This window comes from Phocoena sinus, chromosome 8 (assembly GCF_008692025.1).
Source record: "Phocoena sinus isolate mPhoSin1 chromosome 8, mPhoSin1.pri, whole genome shotgun sequence".
In the NCBI taxonomy this organism is placed as follows: domain Eukaryota; kingdom Metazoa; phylum Chordata; class Mammalia; order Artiodactyla; family Phocoenidae; genus Phocoena; species Phocoena sinus.
In genome coordinates this window covers 43,693,684-43,714,743 of record NC_045770.1, presented here as the reverse complement: position 1 = coordinate 43,714,743, position 21,060 = coordinate 43,693,684, and the positions used below count along the sequence as shown (strand labels likewise).

Sequence of the window (21,060 nt, the reverse complement as noted above, 5' to 3'; positions counted from 1 at the left end):
CTCTTGTTGCGGAGCACAGGCTCCAGACGCGCAGGCTCAGTAGTTGTGGCTCACAGGGCTAGTTACTCCGCGGCATGTGGGATCCTCCAAGACCAGGGCTCGAACCCATGTCCCTTGCATTGGCAGGCAGATTCTCAACCACTGTGCCACCAGGGAAGCCCTATTTTATTTTTAGAAGAAATATATTGATCTTGTATTATGAAAACTTGTTAAACTAATTCATCCTACTCAGTTTTTGTGGATTCTATCAGAGTTTTTGCATAGATGATCATGTCATCAGCAAATAAAGACAGTTTTATTTCTTTGTTTCTAATCTGGGTGCCTTTTATTTTCTTTTCTTATTGTAGCGTCTGGTACCTCTAGAACATTGCTGATAAAAGTTGTTAGAGCAGATATCCTTGCCATGTTCCTGCCCCAAAGACTGTCCTAGTCTTTCTCTGTTAAGTATAATAGTAGTTGTATATTTTTTATAGATTCTTTTTATCAGATTGAGGAAGTTCACTTCTAAAGTGCTATGAGTTTTATCTTAGCACATTTATCTCATTTCACTAGCAGTATGTATTGGATTTTGTCAAATGCTTTTTAAAATTTTTTAATTTTTGGCTGTGTTGGGTCTTCGTTGCTATGCATGGGCTTTCTCTAGTTGTGGCGAGCTGGGGTTACTCTTCCTCATGGTGTGCGGGCTTCTCATTGCAGTGGCTTCTCTTGTTGCGGAGCATGGGCTGTAGGCACGCAGGCTTCAGTAGTTGTGGCTCGCAGGCTCTAGAGCACAAGATCAGTAGTTGTGGCACACGGACTTAGTTGCTCCACGGCATGTTCGATCTTCATGGGCCAGGGCTTGAACCCACGTCCCCTGCATTGGCAGGTGGGTTCTCAACCACTGTGCCACCAGGGAAGCCCCTTGTCAAATGCTTTTACTGCATCTATTGAAGTGATCTTAAGTTGTTCATATTTATGTTTTTTCAATTATACAGATTGATGGGTTTTTTTTTTTGGCCATGCTGCACAGCTTGCAGGATGTTCCGCAACCAGGTATTGAACCTGGGCCATGGCAGTGAAAGCCCAGAATCCTAACCACTAAGCTACCAGGGGACTCCCCAGATTGATTTTTGAATGTTAAACCACAACATCCTGGGACAGACTCTACTTGGTCACAGGATTTTTGGCTTTGGATTTTTGCTAAAATTTTATTAAGAGTCTGTCTTTAGTAATAAGGGATATTGTTTATCCCTTATTGCTATCAATTTATTTTCTTGTAATATCTCTGTCTCATTTTGGTAACAGTAATGTTGGCTTCATGGAATGAGTTAAGAACTATTTCATCTTCTTCATTTTTCTGCAAGTGTTTATATAGAATGGTTTTGATTTTTGTCTGTGAATGTCTGTAGAATCCTACTGTGAATCCATATGGGCCTGGTATTTTTTTCGCGGGAATGTTTTTAACTACAAATTCAATTTCTTTAATAGATATATGGCTGTTTAGGTTATCTATTTATTCTTGAGTGAGATTTGATAGTTTGTGTTGTTTAAGAATTTTGTCCATTTCACCTAAGTTGTCAAATTTATGGGTTTAAAGTTGTTCATAATACATTCTCTCTCTTTCTCTTTCTCTCTCTTTTTCTGCAGGTACTGGAGTGCTATTCTTGTTTTTATTCCTGATATTAGCAATTTATATCTTTTTTCTTCTTTTCCTGATTTGTCTTGCTAGAGATTTATCAATTTTATTAATCGTCTCAGAGAACCAGCTTTGGATTTCATTGATAATCTCCATCATTTTTCTGTTTCCTATTTCTTAGATTTCTGCTCTGATGTTTAGTATATCCTTTCTCCTGCTTATTTTTGCTTTATTTGCTCTTCTTTTTTACTTTCTTAAGTGGAATCTGATGTCACTTGTTTGAAAACTCCCTTTTTTCTTCTTCTTTTTAAAAAATATTTATTTATTTGGCTGCTCTGGGTCTTAGTTGCGGCATGCAGGATCTTCGTTGTGGCCTATGGGATCTAGTTCCCTGACAGGGATCAAACCTGGGCCCACTGCATTGGGAGCTCGAAGTCTTAACTACTGGACTACCAGGGAAGTCCTGAAACCTCCCTTTTTTCTAAGATAGTGGTAATAATGCTCTAGAGAACTCTATTTTGGCTGAAAGCCAAAGTCCCAATTAGGTTTTAAGCCTGACAATACTTTTCATCTTCCTTTAAGGAGAATATTGTTACTGTTTGAGTAAGAACCTTATCACTTATTCACAATATCTCATAAATTCCCTTTAATTTTTTTTTTTAACAATTCTTTCTAATTTCAGAATCTGGGATGCATTTTCCAGGTATGTGGTTAACTGAAGCTTCTTTAAGAAGGATTTGAGATATCCTTGAGGAAATAAAATATTCTTGTAAAATTCAAGAGAATTACATGAAATGTCAAAGCAAGTTGGGGAGTCTGTAATCCCTATAACTGATTTTATATTAAAGTGTAAATGATTTAATTTCTTACTGTCAAATTAAATAGACCATATTAGATAAAACAATAATTGACTTTTGGGGAACTTTAAATTTTGAATATCATTTCAAACATATAGCTAATTTGCAATAGTAATAAAAGAAATTCCTTTATACCCCTTGCTCAGATTCTTCAGTCGTTTTCCTCTTATGCAATTGATTTTTGCAGAGTACACCTTCAGACTTGATGTTGAAGAAGGAGTGGGAATCCCTCAAATCCCTGTACATCCCATTGGATATAATGATGCAGAAATATTATTACGGTATAATTTTCTAGTTGGATTTGAGAATAAGATATTTTACACTAGTATGCCCATTTTCTCTTCCAAAACGAATATGTTTTGTATCAGAATGGCTCCTGAAATTGGAAAAACAGACCACATCTTTTTTTTCCATAAGAGAAGAGCAGTCAGTTTAATGACTAAGAAATAATAAGAAAACATTACTTTGTTTGCTACAAATGAAAGTCTCAAAAGCAAAACTATGTCCAAAGGTAAAAATACTGATTTGAGATTTTTCAAGCAGTTAGATTTTCTTAGATCTTCATTAGATATTTGTATGTGACCTGCATTTTAAAAATGTGGTAATGTCTACCACTTACCAGATGTGTGAACTTATACCAGTTACTCAATCTTTCTCTGACTCAGTTTCCTTCTCTGTAAAATGAAGACAGAAATAGTTTCTCCCTGACAGAGTTATTATGAGAAGTAGATGAGATCATGTATATAAAGTATCTATAATATGATATTCAATTAATGTTTGTTATTATTGTATTGTATAACTGTGTTGCTTTTCAAATCACTTACCTTCTATTTTTGTTTAATGTATGTACCAATACAATTTGGTAATTGCTTTGTGAGTGGCTACTATGTAATCAGCAGCTTTTCTAGAAATTTCTTCTCTTTAACACAGTCATGAATTTCACATGTTCGGGATTTCTTGGACCTAATGCTTCCCTATGTAAATAATTAAAGTCAAAAGTAGAAAGGCTGATGCTTCCCATTTCCCCTCACTATATTGGTTGGTTTTTTTCTCCTTAGCTCTTTTTGTTTTCTTGCCCATGCTGTGGGGCTTGCGGGATCTTAGTTCCCCGACCTGGGACTGAACCCAGGCCCAGGCAGTGAAAGTGCCGAGTCCTAACCACTGGACCACCAGGGAATTCCTCTCCTTGGCTCTTATCAGTAATACATTAAACATTTTCCTCATTTATCTCAGTTATGGCTCTCTCACTAGAATGTAAGCTCCACAAGGCAAGGAAATTTTACAGTACCTGGCACTTAGTAAATCCTCAATATATACTTGTTAAATGAATGAGTGAAATATCTCATCATCACACTTTATGATTTCTTTTAAGAAATGGTGATGCTCAGCATTTATCTGTAATTTTTGTGTTCTCTTGACAGCTATTTGGGAGGAACTGGTCCACCAGATGAGAGCTGGAAGGGAAGTCTTAAGGTGAATTATAATATCGGGCCTGGCTTCATAGGGCATGATTCTTTCAGGTAATTTTATGTTACTTTAGTATCCTAGAAAAGGTTTACATGTTTAATGGAAAAATGTCAAGATAAATATTCTGCCAGGTATATTTTGCTTATCTTCTTTTTCTCATTTTTCATAATGAATAATTATTTTATATTGCTTAAGAATTACTTATGGAATGATGTATTAAATTCTTCTTCCAACAGTGATATCACAGCATTTGTTTTGTAAATCTCAAAAATTACATTTGAGTTATAGGTTTAACATTTTAACTTCCCTCTTCACCTAACCTTTTTAAGTTTTTCAGATAACTGTCAAAATGCTATGCATGTGAAGCACTAGGTTAACTTGAGGGAAGGAGTAAAAGAGAAGAGAGAAAGGAGCCAACCTTTGTTGATCACTTCCTGTGTGGGTGGGTTAGATGAGTTAAAATGGGTAAGCAAGTAACTACTGTAAGGCTCAATACACTTAGCATTTTGGGTATTATTGTTATTAACCCATGAGAGCACTTCGAGGAGTGATCACAGAACCTGTGTTCATTGAGCTTAATTCTACAGAAAAAATAGTTTTCCACTGTATCAAGATAGGCAGGAAATGCCAGAGGCAGAGAACAGCTTATACAGAGTTGCAGAACATCATGACATGATCAGAACTTTACGTACTTTGATTTGCTTGAAATGTAGAGAGGCAGGGAAACTTAACACTGATAAATCAGAGAAAATATAGTTGTTTATATTAAGCTAAAATGATTAAATCAGTCTTGTTTGCTAACAATTTACTTTAACAATGTGAAATTGTATTCTTAGAATGTTTTTTAATTTCTGTAAGAGTTTTTTTTTATTTCTGAACTTTTAAAGTATTAGAAGTTCAATTTTATTTTATGGGGATTTTAGAAATATTTTTATATAAGTGCTTATTTATCTTTATCTCTCAATTAGAATGGAGTTCTTTCAATATAAAAGACTTTATTGTCTAATTATTAATACTCTCTAGAGGCACACAATGAAAGATATAGGCCTTTCTGATTTATAAACAGAAACATACAAACAGAGAAATCAATAAACATATAGCTTCAGTCACAGTTCAAGAGTAAACTCAGAAAGAGAACATTTACTTGGTCAAGATATCAAAAAACTGTTCACCTTCACCATGGGCACAAAATCCTATTTGATTTTAACTCAAAATGGGCAGATACACAAATTTTTTTAAAAATTGCTAAAAACAAGACTATGTATGTAATTTCTCACCCAAAAGAGATCTTGATAATCTATGGATCCATTTACAGAGATTACCAAGTGACAAGGCATGAAACCTTAAATTCTTAAACATTGCTACCACAAATAGGGAATAATTTACCTACTGTAAGCAAACTAGAAACATAAACAAAACACAGAATCAGTAGAAAAAAATTAAGTTAGAGATACAGAGTTTCAGCAAAGTTAAAATTCTACTGCTGCTTGGGACTTACATCTGAGAGCCAAAAGAAGACATGTCTGGTTTTAAGCTTCCCCCTTCTTGGTTCTTCAAGCAGAGTCCATGTACGTCTCCGTGGGGCTTCCAAAGACGATAAAGGATTTTTTTTTAAGTAAAACCATAATTCTCATACAAATATAAACTGAACATGTATAAAAATTTTATTTAATGCGTTAATTAATAAGGGGACCAGAAAGGAGTTAAAACTGGTTCGAAGGAGAATTCAAAGATGATACAAAAATGAGCTCCTTAGGAATGCCGAAATGAGTGTGCTTAATAGCTGAAAAACTGATTTCTTCCACATTGGGGGAAGTAAGTCGGTTGAACGTTCACTAGAGAAATTGTGCATTTCAGTGGGCATGAATTATTTGTATTACTACACTACTACGAGTTAAGTTCTGTCACTACAGAGTTGTAAAATAGTCTAGTCAAAGATAATGATAGGCAGAGGTAACTCTGATGGTTGAGCTAATGTTGTTCTCAGTTTTTCCATACAGAAGTATATTCATTCAATTCACAATTATTTACTGAGCATTTACTATACCCCTGGTACCATTCTGGGTACTGGGGATTCAGCAGTGTACAAAACAGGCAAAAATCCCTGCCCTGTGGAGTCTACATTCTGAAGTTTAGTTTATTTGGAACATGATGAGTTTGAGGTGATAACAGGACAAACAAATACAGTTGACCCTCAAACAACACAGGGGTTAGGGGCACCAGCCCCCCGCCTGTCAAAAATCTGCGTATTACTTTACAGTTAGCCCTCCATATCTGAGGTTTCACATCTGTGTATTCAAACAGCTGTGGATCATGTAGTATTGTAGTGCATATTTAGTGAAAAAAATCCACATGTAAGGGCACTTATGCAGTTCAAACCCATGCTGCTCAAGGGTCAACTGTAGATAATTCTTTTTTTTTCCTTTGTGCATAATCTCTATTTCAAATATTTGTTAAAATACCATTAGATTAGATCAAGAACAAAGACAAGAGCAAAGACCATACTCTTCAGAAACTTAGGAACTATGTACAGAACTTTAAGGAATAGAGGACAACACTTTAGCTGAAACCTGCCTGCTGACCAGAGAAGGGTGTTCTGAATAGACTCAGCAAAGAAAAGGAAATCAGGCTGTTACCAAGTCTAAGCTCTGTCGCTCGCTGTACGACCAGCCAATAATTGAGAGATGAGCTGCTGGGGCAAGGAATAACTACTTTATTCGGAAAGCCAACAGACCGAGAAGATGGCGTGCCCCAAAGAACCATCTTGCCTGAGTTAGAATTCAGGCTCCTTTCATACTAAAAGGGGAGGGAGTAAAGTCAAACATTTCCTGGTTCCTGTCAGCCTGCAGAGGGGATGTGTTAATTTCTTCCTCCCTGCAGTCCTTCACTGGTAGGCCTGGTTAGGTTGCTTCCTGTGAGCTTAAAAAAAGGTCTTTTAACTTAGTGTTCATTACCTGGGAAGCAGGGTTCCCAGAGATGGGCCATTATGTATAATTTAAGCTTATAGGCAACATCCCTTAATGAATTACTTGTAATAGAGTACAAGAAGTTCTTTTCTATTACAAGGCAGGGAAGGAAAGGTGCCCATCTGAATCAAACTTCAGTTGCCATCAGGGCAAGTCGTGTAATGGTCACAGGTGGGAGGCACTGTGTTTGGAAGGTACAGATACAGCACAGGGGTTCTATGTGTTTTTATGGCTACACCCCTGGCTGAGGTGCCTTTAGGTCATTGTCACTCAAATTCCTGTCCAGCCAAACTCCCACAGCAAAGAGTCCCAAACTGAGGATCAAATTCCTCTGGAAGTCATTCCTATCGGTGGTGAAGCAGTAGACGCCCCAAAGCCAATCTCCCAAGTTGTCCGGAATTTCAGAATTTCGGGAACTTTATTTGCTGAGCCCACATCGTTCACACCAACCCCACTGGAAGCCATAGCAGCACCTCTCTAGATAATTCTTTTAGGTACTTCTGGAGTCAATGATACTAAAAACCAGGAAGATATAAGGATTAAAGATGTAGATGAGCTTCTTTGAGAATCTGAGCAGATAGCCAGTTTATTTTCATGTTTAGATTAAAATAGATTTTTTCCTCATTCCTCATTGTTACAGTATTCTTTACTTAATTTTCTTCATTTAATGACATACATCAATGAAGCTGGCTTTCTTACTAATAGAGCTTAGGCTCATATACTTAGAAACATGCTAAAGAGTATTTTTGCTATTAATTTTTATCATTCTAGTAAAAATAAATCTTTTACTTAATGTCTTAAAATGCAAAACAACACCCATTGATTAGTTTTCCCCCAAAGGCACTTTTAGTTGAATACTGCACATGAATTACATATACATTCAGAAGCACAGTGTACTTTTAGGGGAAGAAAAACCAGAATTTGCACTTAATATACAGAATTTGACTTGTTTGTTTTTCCATTCAAAAATGAAGTACTGGGCTTCCCTGGTGGCGCAGTGGTTGAGAGTCCGCCTGCCGATTCAGGGGACAAGGGTTTGTGCCCCGGTTCGGGAAGATCCCACATGCCGCGGAATGGCGGGGCCCGTGAGCCATGGCCGCTGAGCCTGCGCGTCGGGAGCCTGTGCTCCCCAACGGGAGAGGCCACAACAGTGAGAGGCCCGCGTACCGAGAAAAAGAAGTACTATGTAGGTTCCCGGCCCACCTTCTGTAAGCCCACCATAGATTAAAAACTTTTGTTCCTTTGTGAAAAAGAGGCTCAACATTTTCCCATGTCATTTTGATTTATAAAACGTGAATGACATTTTTTTCTGACTTTCTGAGCTTGATTGTTCTTTCCCGTGAATTCTAATTTGGTTAATTATAATTGATGAATGAATATTTAAAAGGCAGGCCCAAATCAGAATCAACAGTGATGACCTGGAAAAGTTTCATCGTATAGTTGTCTTGTACATTTTAGCAGGTGCTTCTCAAATTACCATTTAACAATAGAATTTATCATGTTTCTTATAGGCAGCATTCAGTCAGCCCTTTAAAAATGTACTAATAGACTATTTCAATAATCTTGGAAAATGTTACCAAATAGCAGGAATTAATATAAATATAAAACACATTAAAAATAAGCTTCTTTGACCTTTATAGATAATGGGCTGTCTCCCTTATTTTTTGTAATTGTATAGGGTGTATTTAAAAATTTTAGAATGAATACCCAAGACATGTTTAATAATAGAATATTTTGAACTTTAAATAAATATCAACAGTAGAGCTATGAGGGAGGAAAAATATAAAATATTGATGTTTGGTTTTTAAAATTTGGCTTTAAGGAGCATGCTTAAGTACACAGGAGTGACCTGTCATGATGTCTGCAACTTCCTTGCAAGAGAATCAACAATATTACAATTATTGAATTTATGTGGTGGGTATTTGGGAATTTATTGTCCTATTATACAGTTTTCTGTACTTTTGAGATTTCTTATAATAAAACATTGGAAGAAAGCAGTTAGACATAATGTTCTATGTGAAGTAATTTGTTTCCTTTGAAATTCTAGGAAGGTTAGAATGCGTGTTCATAACATCAATAAAATCACAAGGATTTACAATGTAATTGGAACTATCAGAGGATCTGTGGAACCTGGTGAGTTGGTGGATTATTTTAGGCGTTTTGTTTTTACAAAGATTACAAGAGTAAGAGAAGATAAATTTTAGTCAACAATTGATTTTTTTCTGGCTGATGTGAAACAACTAAATTTGGAATAAAAAAGTATAATTCTAAAAGAAGACTCTATCTTACGGTGTTGATTATTTTCTATGGGGAAACTCAAGCGAGAGGAAGCTTAATTTAAAAACATAAATTACTACTCTCTATAATGTATTCAAAGTTGTAGTTCTTTTGAACACATTTTTTCCCAGACAGGTATGTTATTCTGGGAGGTCATCGGGACTCCTGGGTATTTGGAGGTATTGACCCAACCAGTGGGGCTTCTGTTTTGCAAGAAGTTGTTCAGAGTTTTGGCAAACTGATGAGTAGAGGTAAGTAATGTTTCTTTGGTAGGTGATGACAAAAAGTGACTCGCTGAATTTTCCTTTGTTTTTAGGCAGGTGTACCTAACTATGTATGTTAACAATGATTACAGGCTGGAGACCAAGAAGAACTATCATTTTTGCCAGCTGGGATGCAGAAGAATTTGGACTTCTGGGTTCCACAGAATGGGCTGAGGTAAATAAGACAGAGAAGTTCTTATTTTCTTGGTCAACAGGGAACAAATATATGTATCTGGATAATCGCACATAGGTTCCATTACCTAATATGGTTTTAATTTGGATAAATACCCAAGAGAATTTAGGAATTAGAGTTTGCTTTTACTATCATATCAGATTGGCAGAACAGAAAATCCTCTTAGTTACTGGGCTACAAACAAATTTATTTATTATTGTCAAAATATTTTAGTTTCTATTTGTATTTGTTTTGTAAAAAATCTGTTAAGTTCCAAAAGTAGTTAAAACTAGCACACTGTTTCTGACAAATGAATTAACTTATGTAAAAACTGATACAGATACTTTGAGTTAATTTTCAAGCTTCTGAAGTTTCCTTAGAGTTCTTCCATCTAAGAGAGCATAAGATGTTCTGTTAAGGTGACTATACTTTGATTGTAATTTCACATTTAAAGATTCTATGTATAACTGTAACCATAGGTATATTTTACCATTCACAAAAGTTCCTGATTGTTGAGTATAATATGATAATTTTGTAAACTGAGTTACAATTTCAAGGGTTTATTTTTCCTTCAGTTATGATTAATTTTTATTTGTCACTGGGTCTTAATGCTTAGTCTTTAAGTGTCTCTCCTCGGCCCCCTCTTTTATCTTCTTCCCTTAGCCTCTCTGTTGAGTATCTCTAAGTTCTTAAATGTGCAAGGTAAGCTTGTGCATTTTTATGAAGGCAAGTGTGCCATAAAGCACTTTCCCTCCACCATCCTCTATTTATCTTTTATAAGTCCAGATATTATAGAATTGTTTTAAAGTATGTCTTATAATTCTTGCCATTGTGTCTAGTTTTCAAGTGCTTTCCTTCTGACTCCTTTCCTCTTACTTTACTTTAAAATAATAATATGAAATAAATAAATATGGGAGTAAAATCACACACATACAGTCATTTATATCACTTATGCTTTATTCTATTTATATTCTGAGGTTTTACTATTATGTTGGTATTATGAATATGTATTTTGGAATAGACTAATTTAGATGAATCAAATTTCATTAAGGTCATTTACTTTTAGAAATATGTAATTTCTTATGAATACATGTATATATAAATACATGTCTCTGTTCCTATAATTTCAGCAGCTTAAAATAAATCCAAGATATAATATGCCTTGCATTAATTTAAATACATGTGGGTTAAAAGACAGTTTCAGTACTGCTTCCAGTTTTCTACCAGATTCTTGATCACATTCACATTCGGATTCTTAACCACTGAGCCAGCAGGGAAGTCCCACCTTTGCGGCGAGCCGCTTCTGACCAGCAGAATGACGAATCACCACACGCTAGATTCTTCTCGCATCACACTTTATTGGAGTACAGCTTGGTTTCGGGCGGATGGAAGGAAGACCCCGTACGCTCGAGCCTGTCTGCTTATATAAGGGCTTAAGGACTCGTGTAAGTCCCTGATTCGTCCGTATGGTTATTGCATTTCGCAAGCCGGACTTTGGATAGGCCACTGCTTCAAAACCTGATTAGCATATTAGGTGCATACGCCCTAGCGGCATACTTAGTGCATGCGTAATGGCTATCCGGCCGCGCCCTACATCTCCCCCTTTTTTCTTTTCGACCATTGCAGCGGACATTGACCTGTACCAGTGCTCATACCGGGGTATGTACACGGTGTACCGGTAGTTTCCGCTTGCATTCGCAGACACCCTCCTGCGTGCAATGCTCGCAATCGAACTGCAGGGTGCAAGGGCTGTCTTCACGTGGCATGGGCTCCTCATGGAGGTGCAATGGTAACGAGACCTCTCCGTGCAGAGGCAGCCCCTAGGGCCGATCCCCTATAGAGGTGCAATGGCGGCAAGGCCCCTCTGTGCAAGGGCGATCATATGTTTTTTAGGGTGGAGAGCCAGGCTGCGGGGGACTCGCCTTCACTGATGGCCACAAGCGCCTGAGTGAGCATTATCCTATCTCGCCGGGTTCGAATGCGAATACGACAGACCAACCAGAGACACAACACTATCCCAAACAAACAGCAGGCTGTGAACAGTCCCACACCCACCCATTCCTTAAAAAAGGAAAATGCTCTAGCTAGCCATGCGGTAAATTCTCCAAGAGTCACTGGATCCACTCTGGTTGCATTCAGCTGCAGGATATTCAACTTCTGCTTAAATATCCCCTGGCAACCTCTGCAAGATCCTTAAGTATTTTATAATCCACCATCTCATAATATCTTTGACGCGTGGCTGGGTCTTCAAACACCGGAAAAGCTGTGGGTACCTGAGACCAGACTTCTCTGGGTATGAATGTACACTTTGGCGGTTCCCGAACCGCAGCGCCAGGGGGGGCGCTAGCAATAAAAGCGGAAGTCTGAGTACATGTTAAAGCTTTTGATTTAGCAGAAGCACAAAATGGCGGACGAGCACCCGCAGAGGCACAAAATGGCGGACGAGCACATGGGGAACTGCCATATCGTCCTCTTTCATATTCGGCAGCTGCTTCTTCCAGATCCGCCTCCTCCTTGGGATTCAACTCATCTTGAGACAAATAAAGCGCTTTAAATTCATCTAAAAGTGGATACAATCCTGGCGTTGCATCCGATTTTTCTATTTGTTTTTCTCTCTTTTTCCTAGGATTCTTAGGCCTATCTACCGTAGTCCCTATATTTTCACTTTCTGACGCACTATCTTGATGTATGCTAAGAGCTTTACGGCCCATCTGTACAATATCTTCGCATTTCCCTTCTCTTAAGCACGAATGTATCATTCTCCATAACGGAAACGTGCCTCGAGAGAGCTCCCCCATTTTGTGACGATCAGCCAAGTCCTTCCCCAGTTTTTCCCAAGATGGAACAGTCAGGCTTCCAGACACCGCAAACCATGGGGCGGCACCATCAATATCCTGCAACAGTTTACTAATAGTTTTATGTGAAATCTTAAGTCCTCGATCGTTCAGAAGGGCTTGGATGGGCTCATGGAATCCAACGGTTGGTTCCGCGGATGAACTATTCCCCATAGTTCACTCTCATATATGAGCAACTTGCTAAAGCGGGAAGATCTCTGACCTATCTAATGGCCAGGGGAGACACACTCGGTCGGGCTGATGGCACCGTAGCCACACGCAGACAAAAAGTGCGACAGCTACGAAGAGAACGAAAGCGAAAATAAAAATCTCGGGCTCTATTGCAGCAAAAAACATACCTAAACTGGACTACTTAACGGCGGTTCACTCCGTGTGTCGAGTTCTGAATCGGTCCTCCATGCGGGGCGCGCAGGTTCCCGGGTTTCGGCACCACTTGCAGCGAGCCGCTTCTGACCAGCAGAATGACGAATCACCACACGCTAGATTCTTCTCGCATCACACTTTATTGGAGTACAGCTTGGTTTCGGGCGGATGGAAGGAAGACCCCGTACGCTCGAGCCTGTCTGCTTATATAAGGGCTTAAGGACTCGTGTAAGTCCCTGATTCGTCCGTATGGTTATCGCATTTCGCAAGCCGGACTTTGGATAGGCCACTGCTTCAAAACCTGATTAGCATATTAGGTGCATACGCCCTAGCGGCATACTTAGTGCATGCGTAATGGCTATCCGGCCGCGCCCTACACACCTTCCTTAAATATAGTTAAGGAACCTTCTTTATTTCTACTGTAAATCTGTTATAATGGGAACGCTTACTCTGTCTACAGCAGAGTCAGGTGTGATCTGGCCTGTGTGGGCAACTGTAGAGGCAAGAATCCTCATTTGTGTGATAATCACTCACAGTTTTAAATGATTTTATTGTAACATGTTCTTATAAGGTACAAAGCTAGAGAGAGAGAGAAGTAAAGTGGTCTCTCAGCATATTCTCATCTGAGGACGATGACATTAGTTTTTCTCTGATTTATTTTTCTTGGATGTGTGTGTGTGTGTGTGTGTGTGTGTGTGCGTGTGTGTGTGAATCAGAGAAAGAGAGAGAACATCTTTTTTTATTGTCCATCCTTCTTTCTCTCTTGTTTTTTTCTCTATTCTCCTGCTTTTTTGTTCTTTTTCTTCATATCTTTTTTAAAAAAATATTTAGATAAATGGAAATTTCCAACTACTCACTTTTAAAATGATGAATTTCCATGAGTGTCCAATTTCAGTGGATCTCACACTTTAATGTATGTAAGGATTGCCAGGGATACCTTTTAAAAATTATAGATTTCCAGGCCTTACTTTGAGCAATTCTTATTCAGCAGATGTGGGGTGGGGCTGAGATTCCTTGAGGTTTACCCTTCATATTCTGCTGCAGGGGATCAAGGAACCACATTTTCAAAATGCTGTTGCCTCAGGGCTCACTGCTACTGCTATAAACAGTAGCTACAGCATCATAATATTTTTCTTACTTGTTTTAACTGAGTTAATGTTGTCAACCAATCAGATAATTTCTCAGAAATTATTGCCAAAGGCATAGGTATTTGATTTATAAAGGTATTTGCAGACCACTCTTACACTAAATTATTTTTTTTACATTCTCACAATTGTAAATGCTGTGAGTTAAGTAACAACTTTTGCTTCAACTATAGGAGAATGTAAAATCACTTCAGGAGAGAAGCGTTGCTTATATCAACTCAGATTCATCTATAGAAGGTAAATTTTATTTTGGGTTGTTATTAAATAGTATACCATCATTTAAGTCTGTAAATTCAGCTTGTAAACTTTCTAAGATTATCCTCTCCTATGAGACACCTCGATAATACCTCCATTTTCCATTTTTACCAGAGAGAAAATCATTATGATTCAAATGAATCAATATGATTCATAACTAAGCTATTGATCTTAATTTCTTTAGTATATTTACCATTTGCCTATCTTGGATTACTAGTTAAGACTCTAGTACTTAATTACATTCTTCATGTGGAGATAGTAAAAGGATTGGTCTACAGAATATTTCATACAGAAATACTTCCTGTATGTACTGGAGCAAATTTGAAGTGAGTACAAACTACAGACTTCCTTTTGACCCTGACATGTGACATTTATATCTATAGGCTTTCACTGTATTATTACTTCTAGATAAATGTCAAAGCACACTTACTAGCTACTGACATACTGTAGTCTAATGTCTTGATATATACTATTGAATGGAATGAATGAGGGAATTCCCTGGCAGTCCAGTGGTTAGGACTCAGCGCTTTCACTGACGTGGGCCTGGGTTGTATCCCTGGTCGGGGAACTAGGATTCTGCAAGCCGAGTGGCACAGCCAGGGAAAAAAGAAAAAAAGGCTGAATTGAATGAATGAAGAAAGAATACTGTGGCCTTATCACTTCCTTTGCTAAAGTCTCCCTAAGTGATGCTCCCTTACTGAAGGATGAGAGCTGCTGCCTTAGCAGCACAATCCAGCTGTGCCCTCCACTGTCCTAAGTGTTTACCGCAGCCTCTCTCACCCCTGAAGAATTATTTCCACACTATTTTTAATTCTCTGGGAATGATGCCTTCAATTTGAAGTAATTATATCTTGTTTATAATTAGAAAATAAAGTTAGAATTAAATAGATTGGAGTTTCATTGGGAAGTATTAAAATACTCTGTGTGTCTTATTTTGCAGGCAATTATACTCTCAGAGTTGACTGTACACCCCTTCTTTACCAACTGGTGTATAAACTGACAAAAGAGGTATATAAGTAGTTCCGTCTTAATGTTTTCTGATGAATAGTAAGTGAATAACTTGTTTTCTAAATTAGTGATACTTATTTTTAAACTGGCGACACAGCTGATTTGTATTGATATGATAACTAAGCAGAACAAAATCTTTAATATAATATTTACTTAGGTGACATATCTATGAAAATAGTAGCGCTAGTTTCTGTCCTAATAATAGTTCTTAATAATTGTATAAATTTGTTATAAAGTATGGGGTCTGTCATTTTGTCTGGCATGGGCATTTTTATATAACAGAAAGAACGCTGAGCTGGAATGAAAAAGCCTTGATTTCAAAGATTGCCTTGGCTACTCATTCATTCGTTCATTCAACAAGTGTTTATTACATGGTTACTATGTATCAGGCCCTATAAAATGAATTCTAGCAGCAGCAATGATAAAAGGAAAAGATTACTGAATCCAAATACTCTGTGATCTAGAGAGGATACAGACCTATAAATGAGGAACTATATATATTTCACTAGAGTATTGGATACTATATACAATGGAGAACAATTGTGGAACAGAGAAGCTAAAATCCTGGGGCAGCTGGGGAAGTGGGAAAACATTAGAGGATGTTTCCTGAAGAATTAATGGTTGGGCTGTAATATGGAGGGATGTGAAGGTAAGGGAGACGCTTTCTCAACAGAGGATGCAGTACCTAAAAAAAGATGTGGAGATATGAAAGAACGTATTTCTTGACCTGTAGGTAACTTAGTGTGACCTAAGCATAAGGTGTTGGTGAAAGGCTGGTACAAAATGGGGCATGACAAATAGGGGTGCAGAAACTTGGTGATGGAGAAATTCAAGAATCTTTAACAAGGTTGTACATCATCATATTTATTCATTTAGAAAGATTACTGTATCAGTGTAGTGAATAGGTTAAGCTGCAGTAAATCTAAAAGCAAAATGGAAATAATTCCACATGCTTACTTATCACACAGGAATTTTATAAATATTACTTATTGATATATAAAATACTCTGAAAACTCTAATGTACTCTAAATCTCTAAAAATTATGTAATCTGTTCATTAAATATCTGTGTACATCATTAAATAATTACCTGTTATAGGATTTAACTATAGACGTATTTCTTTCAAGTAGGTATCACGTAGATGACAATGTGAAGTAGGTATCCATTTTCTGTAGGTACTATTTCCCAATCTTCCTTAATCTTGCCCTTTCCTTTTCACGGTTAGTGTCTTTAACATCTTATTCTCCCAAATAAGAGTCCTCTCATTATTCTTATCACAACTCTCTCACTGTATTGGGTAGCTTATGTCCTTGATCCTTTCATTGGAATGTCCCATAAAAACATCTCATCTTAAAGCAAGTTGTAAAGACAATCTTTTTTGGGAGAACCCTCCTCAAGGTAGCATTCATGTTCTACAGAGGTGGCTCCTGCCTTTGATGTGAGGGATAATAATAAGCAGAAGTTTCATTCTATCCCCCCTTTGTACAAAGGCAGATGCTTATCTGTGGCCATACAAAAACCCAGTAGAGAAAGGAGACTTTTATCCTCCTAAACTGTTTATTACAATTTTATCAACCCCTAGTGTGTGTTGGCATGGTCAAACCATGCTGGGGAGTGTGGTGGAGAGGGCTGAGCTTAGAGAGAAGGGAACCTACCTGCCTGATAGAAGCAGGAAATGGACAAGTTGTTGAAATAATGGGGGAGAATCAGCAATTATGACAGTGCATATAGCTGAAACAGAAAATTCTGATCTTAGCTGTACAGGCCGTAGGGACACAGTTCTGGCTGGTGCTAGACCTGGATGGTATGATTCCGGAAAATGAAGAGGATTTTGCAGGGAATTCAGTTCAAGCAGTTTGTAGGAATTGGAGCAGGATCTCAGCCGTTGCAAATTGGCAGAAGCAGAGTACAGAGTAGAACCCAGTCATTTGGCTGGAAATGAGCAGAACATCCCTGAAGCTCCCACAAGCTGGTGGGAAGGGGGTGTCTCTGTGGAGTGCTGAGACTGTTTTTAAGCTGAGGACCTCGTATGCTATGATGAGGGAATAACCAACTCTGTGTAAAGGCCTGAGAAGATATCAGAGAAGTTATTGTTTGGATTAAGATGGGTACCAGTATCCCCATTTCCACATGTGGGAAACTAGGGTTTAAAGAAAGGAAGCAATACAGCAAAAGTTATAATGCTTTCAGCATTTCATAAGTAGGGTCTTTCTTTGGTCCATTTTTGAACAAAGCAGAGCTGTAAACCAACAAGCAAAATGCAGCCAATATGTATGATGATTTTTCTACCACATGCTTCTGCTTTTCTTAGAGTGGAGACAGAAAAGGAAAGTATAAGTTTGTAAGTATATGTTTAATGAGGGTAATAAAAAATGTTTATGTATATACATAAGTTCTTAAAATTCCCAGCTAGAAACCTGAGGTTATGTAGTTTTTTAAAAACCCATCAAATTCCAACATTGTTTAAACACAGACTTTCTAAAATAACAGTTCCTCCTCACCGCACCTGCCCTACAAAACCAGGACTCATATTGACAATTTCAAGCTCAGCTTCTTAATGTCTGTCTCCTGCCCTAAGGCCTCACTGTAGGTCATCTTGGACAAAAGCAATTTACTAAAGTAAATATTATATATATAAAGTTTTCTCCCAGTGACTTCCCACTGAAAGAAATCTAAGCTGCCCAACACTGAACTGATGACACTTGTTAAAAGTCTGAAATGCTATTGAAAAGTTTACCAGCATAAGCAAGAAAATTTTTCCTAAGGACAAGTACAAAAGTACAAGTAAGTGGGAATTACAAACGAACAAGAATTTGGGCTGGATTTTTTTCTTGGAATTTGCAAAAACATATTTTTCTGTAAAGAATATGATACACAAATGTTCACATAGATAAACGTAGAAGTCGATATTAACTAACATGTGGTTTTATATTGGAGTAAATTTAGTTATTCTACCTCTTATTCCCAATATTTGATTTCTCTTTCCAGATCTCCAGCCCAGATGATGGTTTTGAGAGTAAATCTCTTTATGAAAGCTGGTTAGAAAAGGACCCTTCATCTGAAAATAAAACTTTGCCTAGGTAAATTACTTGTATGTACGTTTTCTACCACACGATCAGTTGAGTTCCCCTTTGCCCCTTGTTTCTCCAGACAGGCAATTCTCAGATGTCTCAACAATTTGAGAGTATTTTTGCAAATTTTTAGTAAAAAATTATTAGCCATTATTTTGCATTCTTGCATAAAATTACATTAAGATATATATTAAATACATTAATAAATACAATTCAAATGAAGTAAAAAAATGAATGATGGATTATTTCTTTCTAAATTTATTAAGGTGCATTATCAGTAACTACCAAGTTATGTCTTTACCTTTAATTAGTTTAGATTTTATGTAAGAATTAACTTTTACTTCTCATTTATACAATAGCAGCTTTCTTGTATTTATTTTATATTTATATTTGTTTTCTACTCCTATACTATTTCTAAAACCAGCTGGTGGTAGCAATTTATAGCTTCATTCCATATTGCAAATAAGTCTTGTGAAAGTTTAAATGTATCTCCACTATATTTTTTTTCTTATTACAGGAATTAAAAAAAAATATTTATTATTTTATTTTGGGCTGCGTTGGGTCTTAGTTGCAGCACGTGGGATCTTTCGTTGTGGTGCGCAGGCTTCTCTCTCTAGTTGTGGCGTGCAAGCTCCAGAGCGGGTGGGCTCTGTAGTTGTGGCATGCAAGCTCTCTAGTTGTGGCTCACATGCTCAGTAGTTGTGGCGCATGGACTGAATTGCTCTGCAGCATGTGGGATCTTAGTTCCCTGACCAGGGATGGAACCCACATCCCCTGCATTGGAAGGCGGATTCTATTTTTTTTTTTTTTTTTTTTGCGGTACGCGGGCCTCTCACTGTTGTGGCCTCTCCCATTGCGGAGCACAGGCTCCGGACACGCAGGCTCAGCGGCCATGGCTCACGGGCCCAGACGCTCCGCGGCATGAGGGATCTACCCGGACTGGGGCACGAACCCGCGTCCCCTGCATTGGCAGGCAGACTCTCAACCACTGCACCACCAGGGAAGCCCCTCCACTATGTTTTAAATGCTTATTCAAAAAAACACTAGAGTAGAAAAAAAGATTTAAAAAACATCCCAAGGTCTCAATCTCAAAAACATGTCTAATAGTTTGGAAGTATATAGTTAGGTTCTTAATGCATGTGTAATTTTATATTCTGTTTTACTGACTTATTTTTGAATGAAAATCTTCTATGACATTACATTTTTTTTAAAAAGTTTTTATTTATTTATTTTTGGTTGCAATGGGTCTTCATTGCTGCGTGCGTGCTTTCTCTAGTTGCAGCAAGTGGGGGCGACTCTTCGTTGTGGTGCATGGGCTTCTCATTGCGGTGGCTTCTCTTGTTGCGGAGCATGGGCTCTAGGTGCACAGGCTTCAGTAGTTGTGGCACGAGGCCTCGGTAGTTGTGGCTCGCGGGCTCTAAAGTGCAGGCTCAGTAGTTGTGGCTCACGGGCTTAGTTGCTGCGCGGCATGTGGGATCTTCCCGGACCAGGGATCGAACCTGTGTCCCCTGCACTGGCAGGAGGATTCCCAACCACTGCACCACCAGGGAAATCCCATCATTACATTTTATATGTATATATTTATATATATGTATGTAGTGGCTTCTTAATTATATGCAAAGCAATATATTATAATTAGATTTATTTCTGAAATAAACTAAGGCACTTTTAGAGTCTTCATGATCTTAAATGTAGACTTTCTCATGGCAGTTTTCTAACTAGAGTATAGTTCTGAGGGCAGAGACCGTATCTTACTTGTTTTTCCCTCAAAACAAATACCATAAATGCTGAAGGTACGGAAGATATCATAGTTACCAGGTTGCCATATTTAGTGTCACTGCCCAACTCTGGTTTTAGTCAGTTCAGATTTATAGGTTTATCACACATATAAATAGGTGTGGTGGTATACCTTTTCTTAATTTTTATAAATGTGCCATACAATTCCTTGCAGTTCTTGGGGCAGGATTCATGGTGCCATCTATTTAATTTTGTATTATTTATTTATGCATTGATTTTTTCGTGTGTGTGTGTATGTGTATCATATTTTACATTTAGAATCAACAAGCTGGGATCTGGCAGTGATTTTGAAGCTTATTTTCAGAGACTTGGAATTGCTTCAGGAAGAGTCCGGTACACTAAGAATAGGGTAAGCCATTTTATTATTTTGGATACATAGCACTTCATCCACATTCTCTTTGTTAGGAATTCTGTCATTTAGTTGTTGGGTACCAGGCACCGAGTGTACATGTGGCCTGGGAAGAATTGCAGGGATAGAGATAGCCTGCAGGTCCCTTTGTAGATGGACTAGGAAATAATTTGTGTTATTTTGTTAATGTTCACTGCCAGGGTTATTCAGTGAAGTGGTAGTTGATAAGAGTAATGCCAGGTATTTAGCTGGTTATCACTACCAAGAGGTTTGCATCCTTTTCCTGATGCGGGCTTTGTTGGAAAATCTAATTCTTCTTTTCTGATCTGCATTGCCTGCATTGCACCATTGCCACTCAAACACATTGATGATATGTGAGTACACGGGTTTTGAACCTATACCGTGTTTGTCTTTTATAAATTATGTCATAAACCAAACTGAAGATTACATCAGTAAACTCAGATTTGTCACAGATTTTAATAATTTTCTAATCATAATTGCAGTATGCCAACATCTTGCTTATCTAGAATACATATCCCTTGCAAATTTGACTATCCGGTATACAACTAACAGAGAAGTAAGCAAAAACAACTTCAGAATA

General features: G+C 37.7%; 1 protein-coding gene and 1 pseudogene across 2 annotated transcripts in view; one reads left to right on the top strand and one right to left on the bottom strand.

The window, feature by feature from the left end:
* NAALAD2 (N-acetylated alpha-linked acidic dipeptidase 2) overlaps positions 1 to 21,060 on the top strand; it is a 50,900-nt gene that overhangs the window by 18,147 nt on the left and 11,693 nt on the right. Inside the window, exons 7-16 of one of the 2 annotated variants that reach the window (XM_032639346.1) lie at positions 2,298 to 2,318; positions 2,660 to 2,753; positions 3,894 to 3,992; positions 8,953 to 9,038; positions 9,314 to 9,433; positions 9,538 to 9,620; positions 14,154 to 14,217; positions 15,176 to 15,243; positions 18,231 to 18,322; positions 20,369 to 20,459. In XM_032639346.1, the coding sequence (XP_032495237.1) occupies positions 2,298 to 2,318; positions 2,660 to 2,753; positions 3,894 to 3,992; positions 8,953 to 9,038; positions 9,314 to 9,433; positions 9,538 to 9,620; positions 14,154 to 14,217; positions 15,176 to 15,243; positions 18,231 to 18,322; positions 20,369 to 20,459 (818 nt within the window). The remainder of the gene's footprint in view (positions 1 to 2,297; positions 2,319 to 2,659; positions 2,754 to 3,893; positions 3,993 to 8,952; positions 9,039 to 9,313; positions 9,434 to 9,537; positions 9,621 to 14,153; positions 14,218 to 15,175; positions 15,244 to 18,230; positions 18,323 to 20,368; positions 20,460 to 21,060) is intronic. The other variant, XM_032639347.1, reaches the window with a different exon arrangement.
* LOC116757547 lies at positions 7,138 to 7,471 on the bottom strand (annotated as a pseudogene).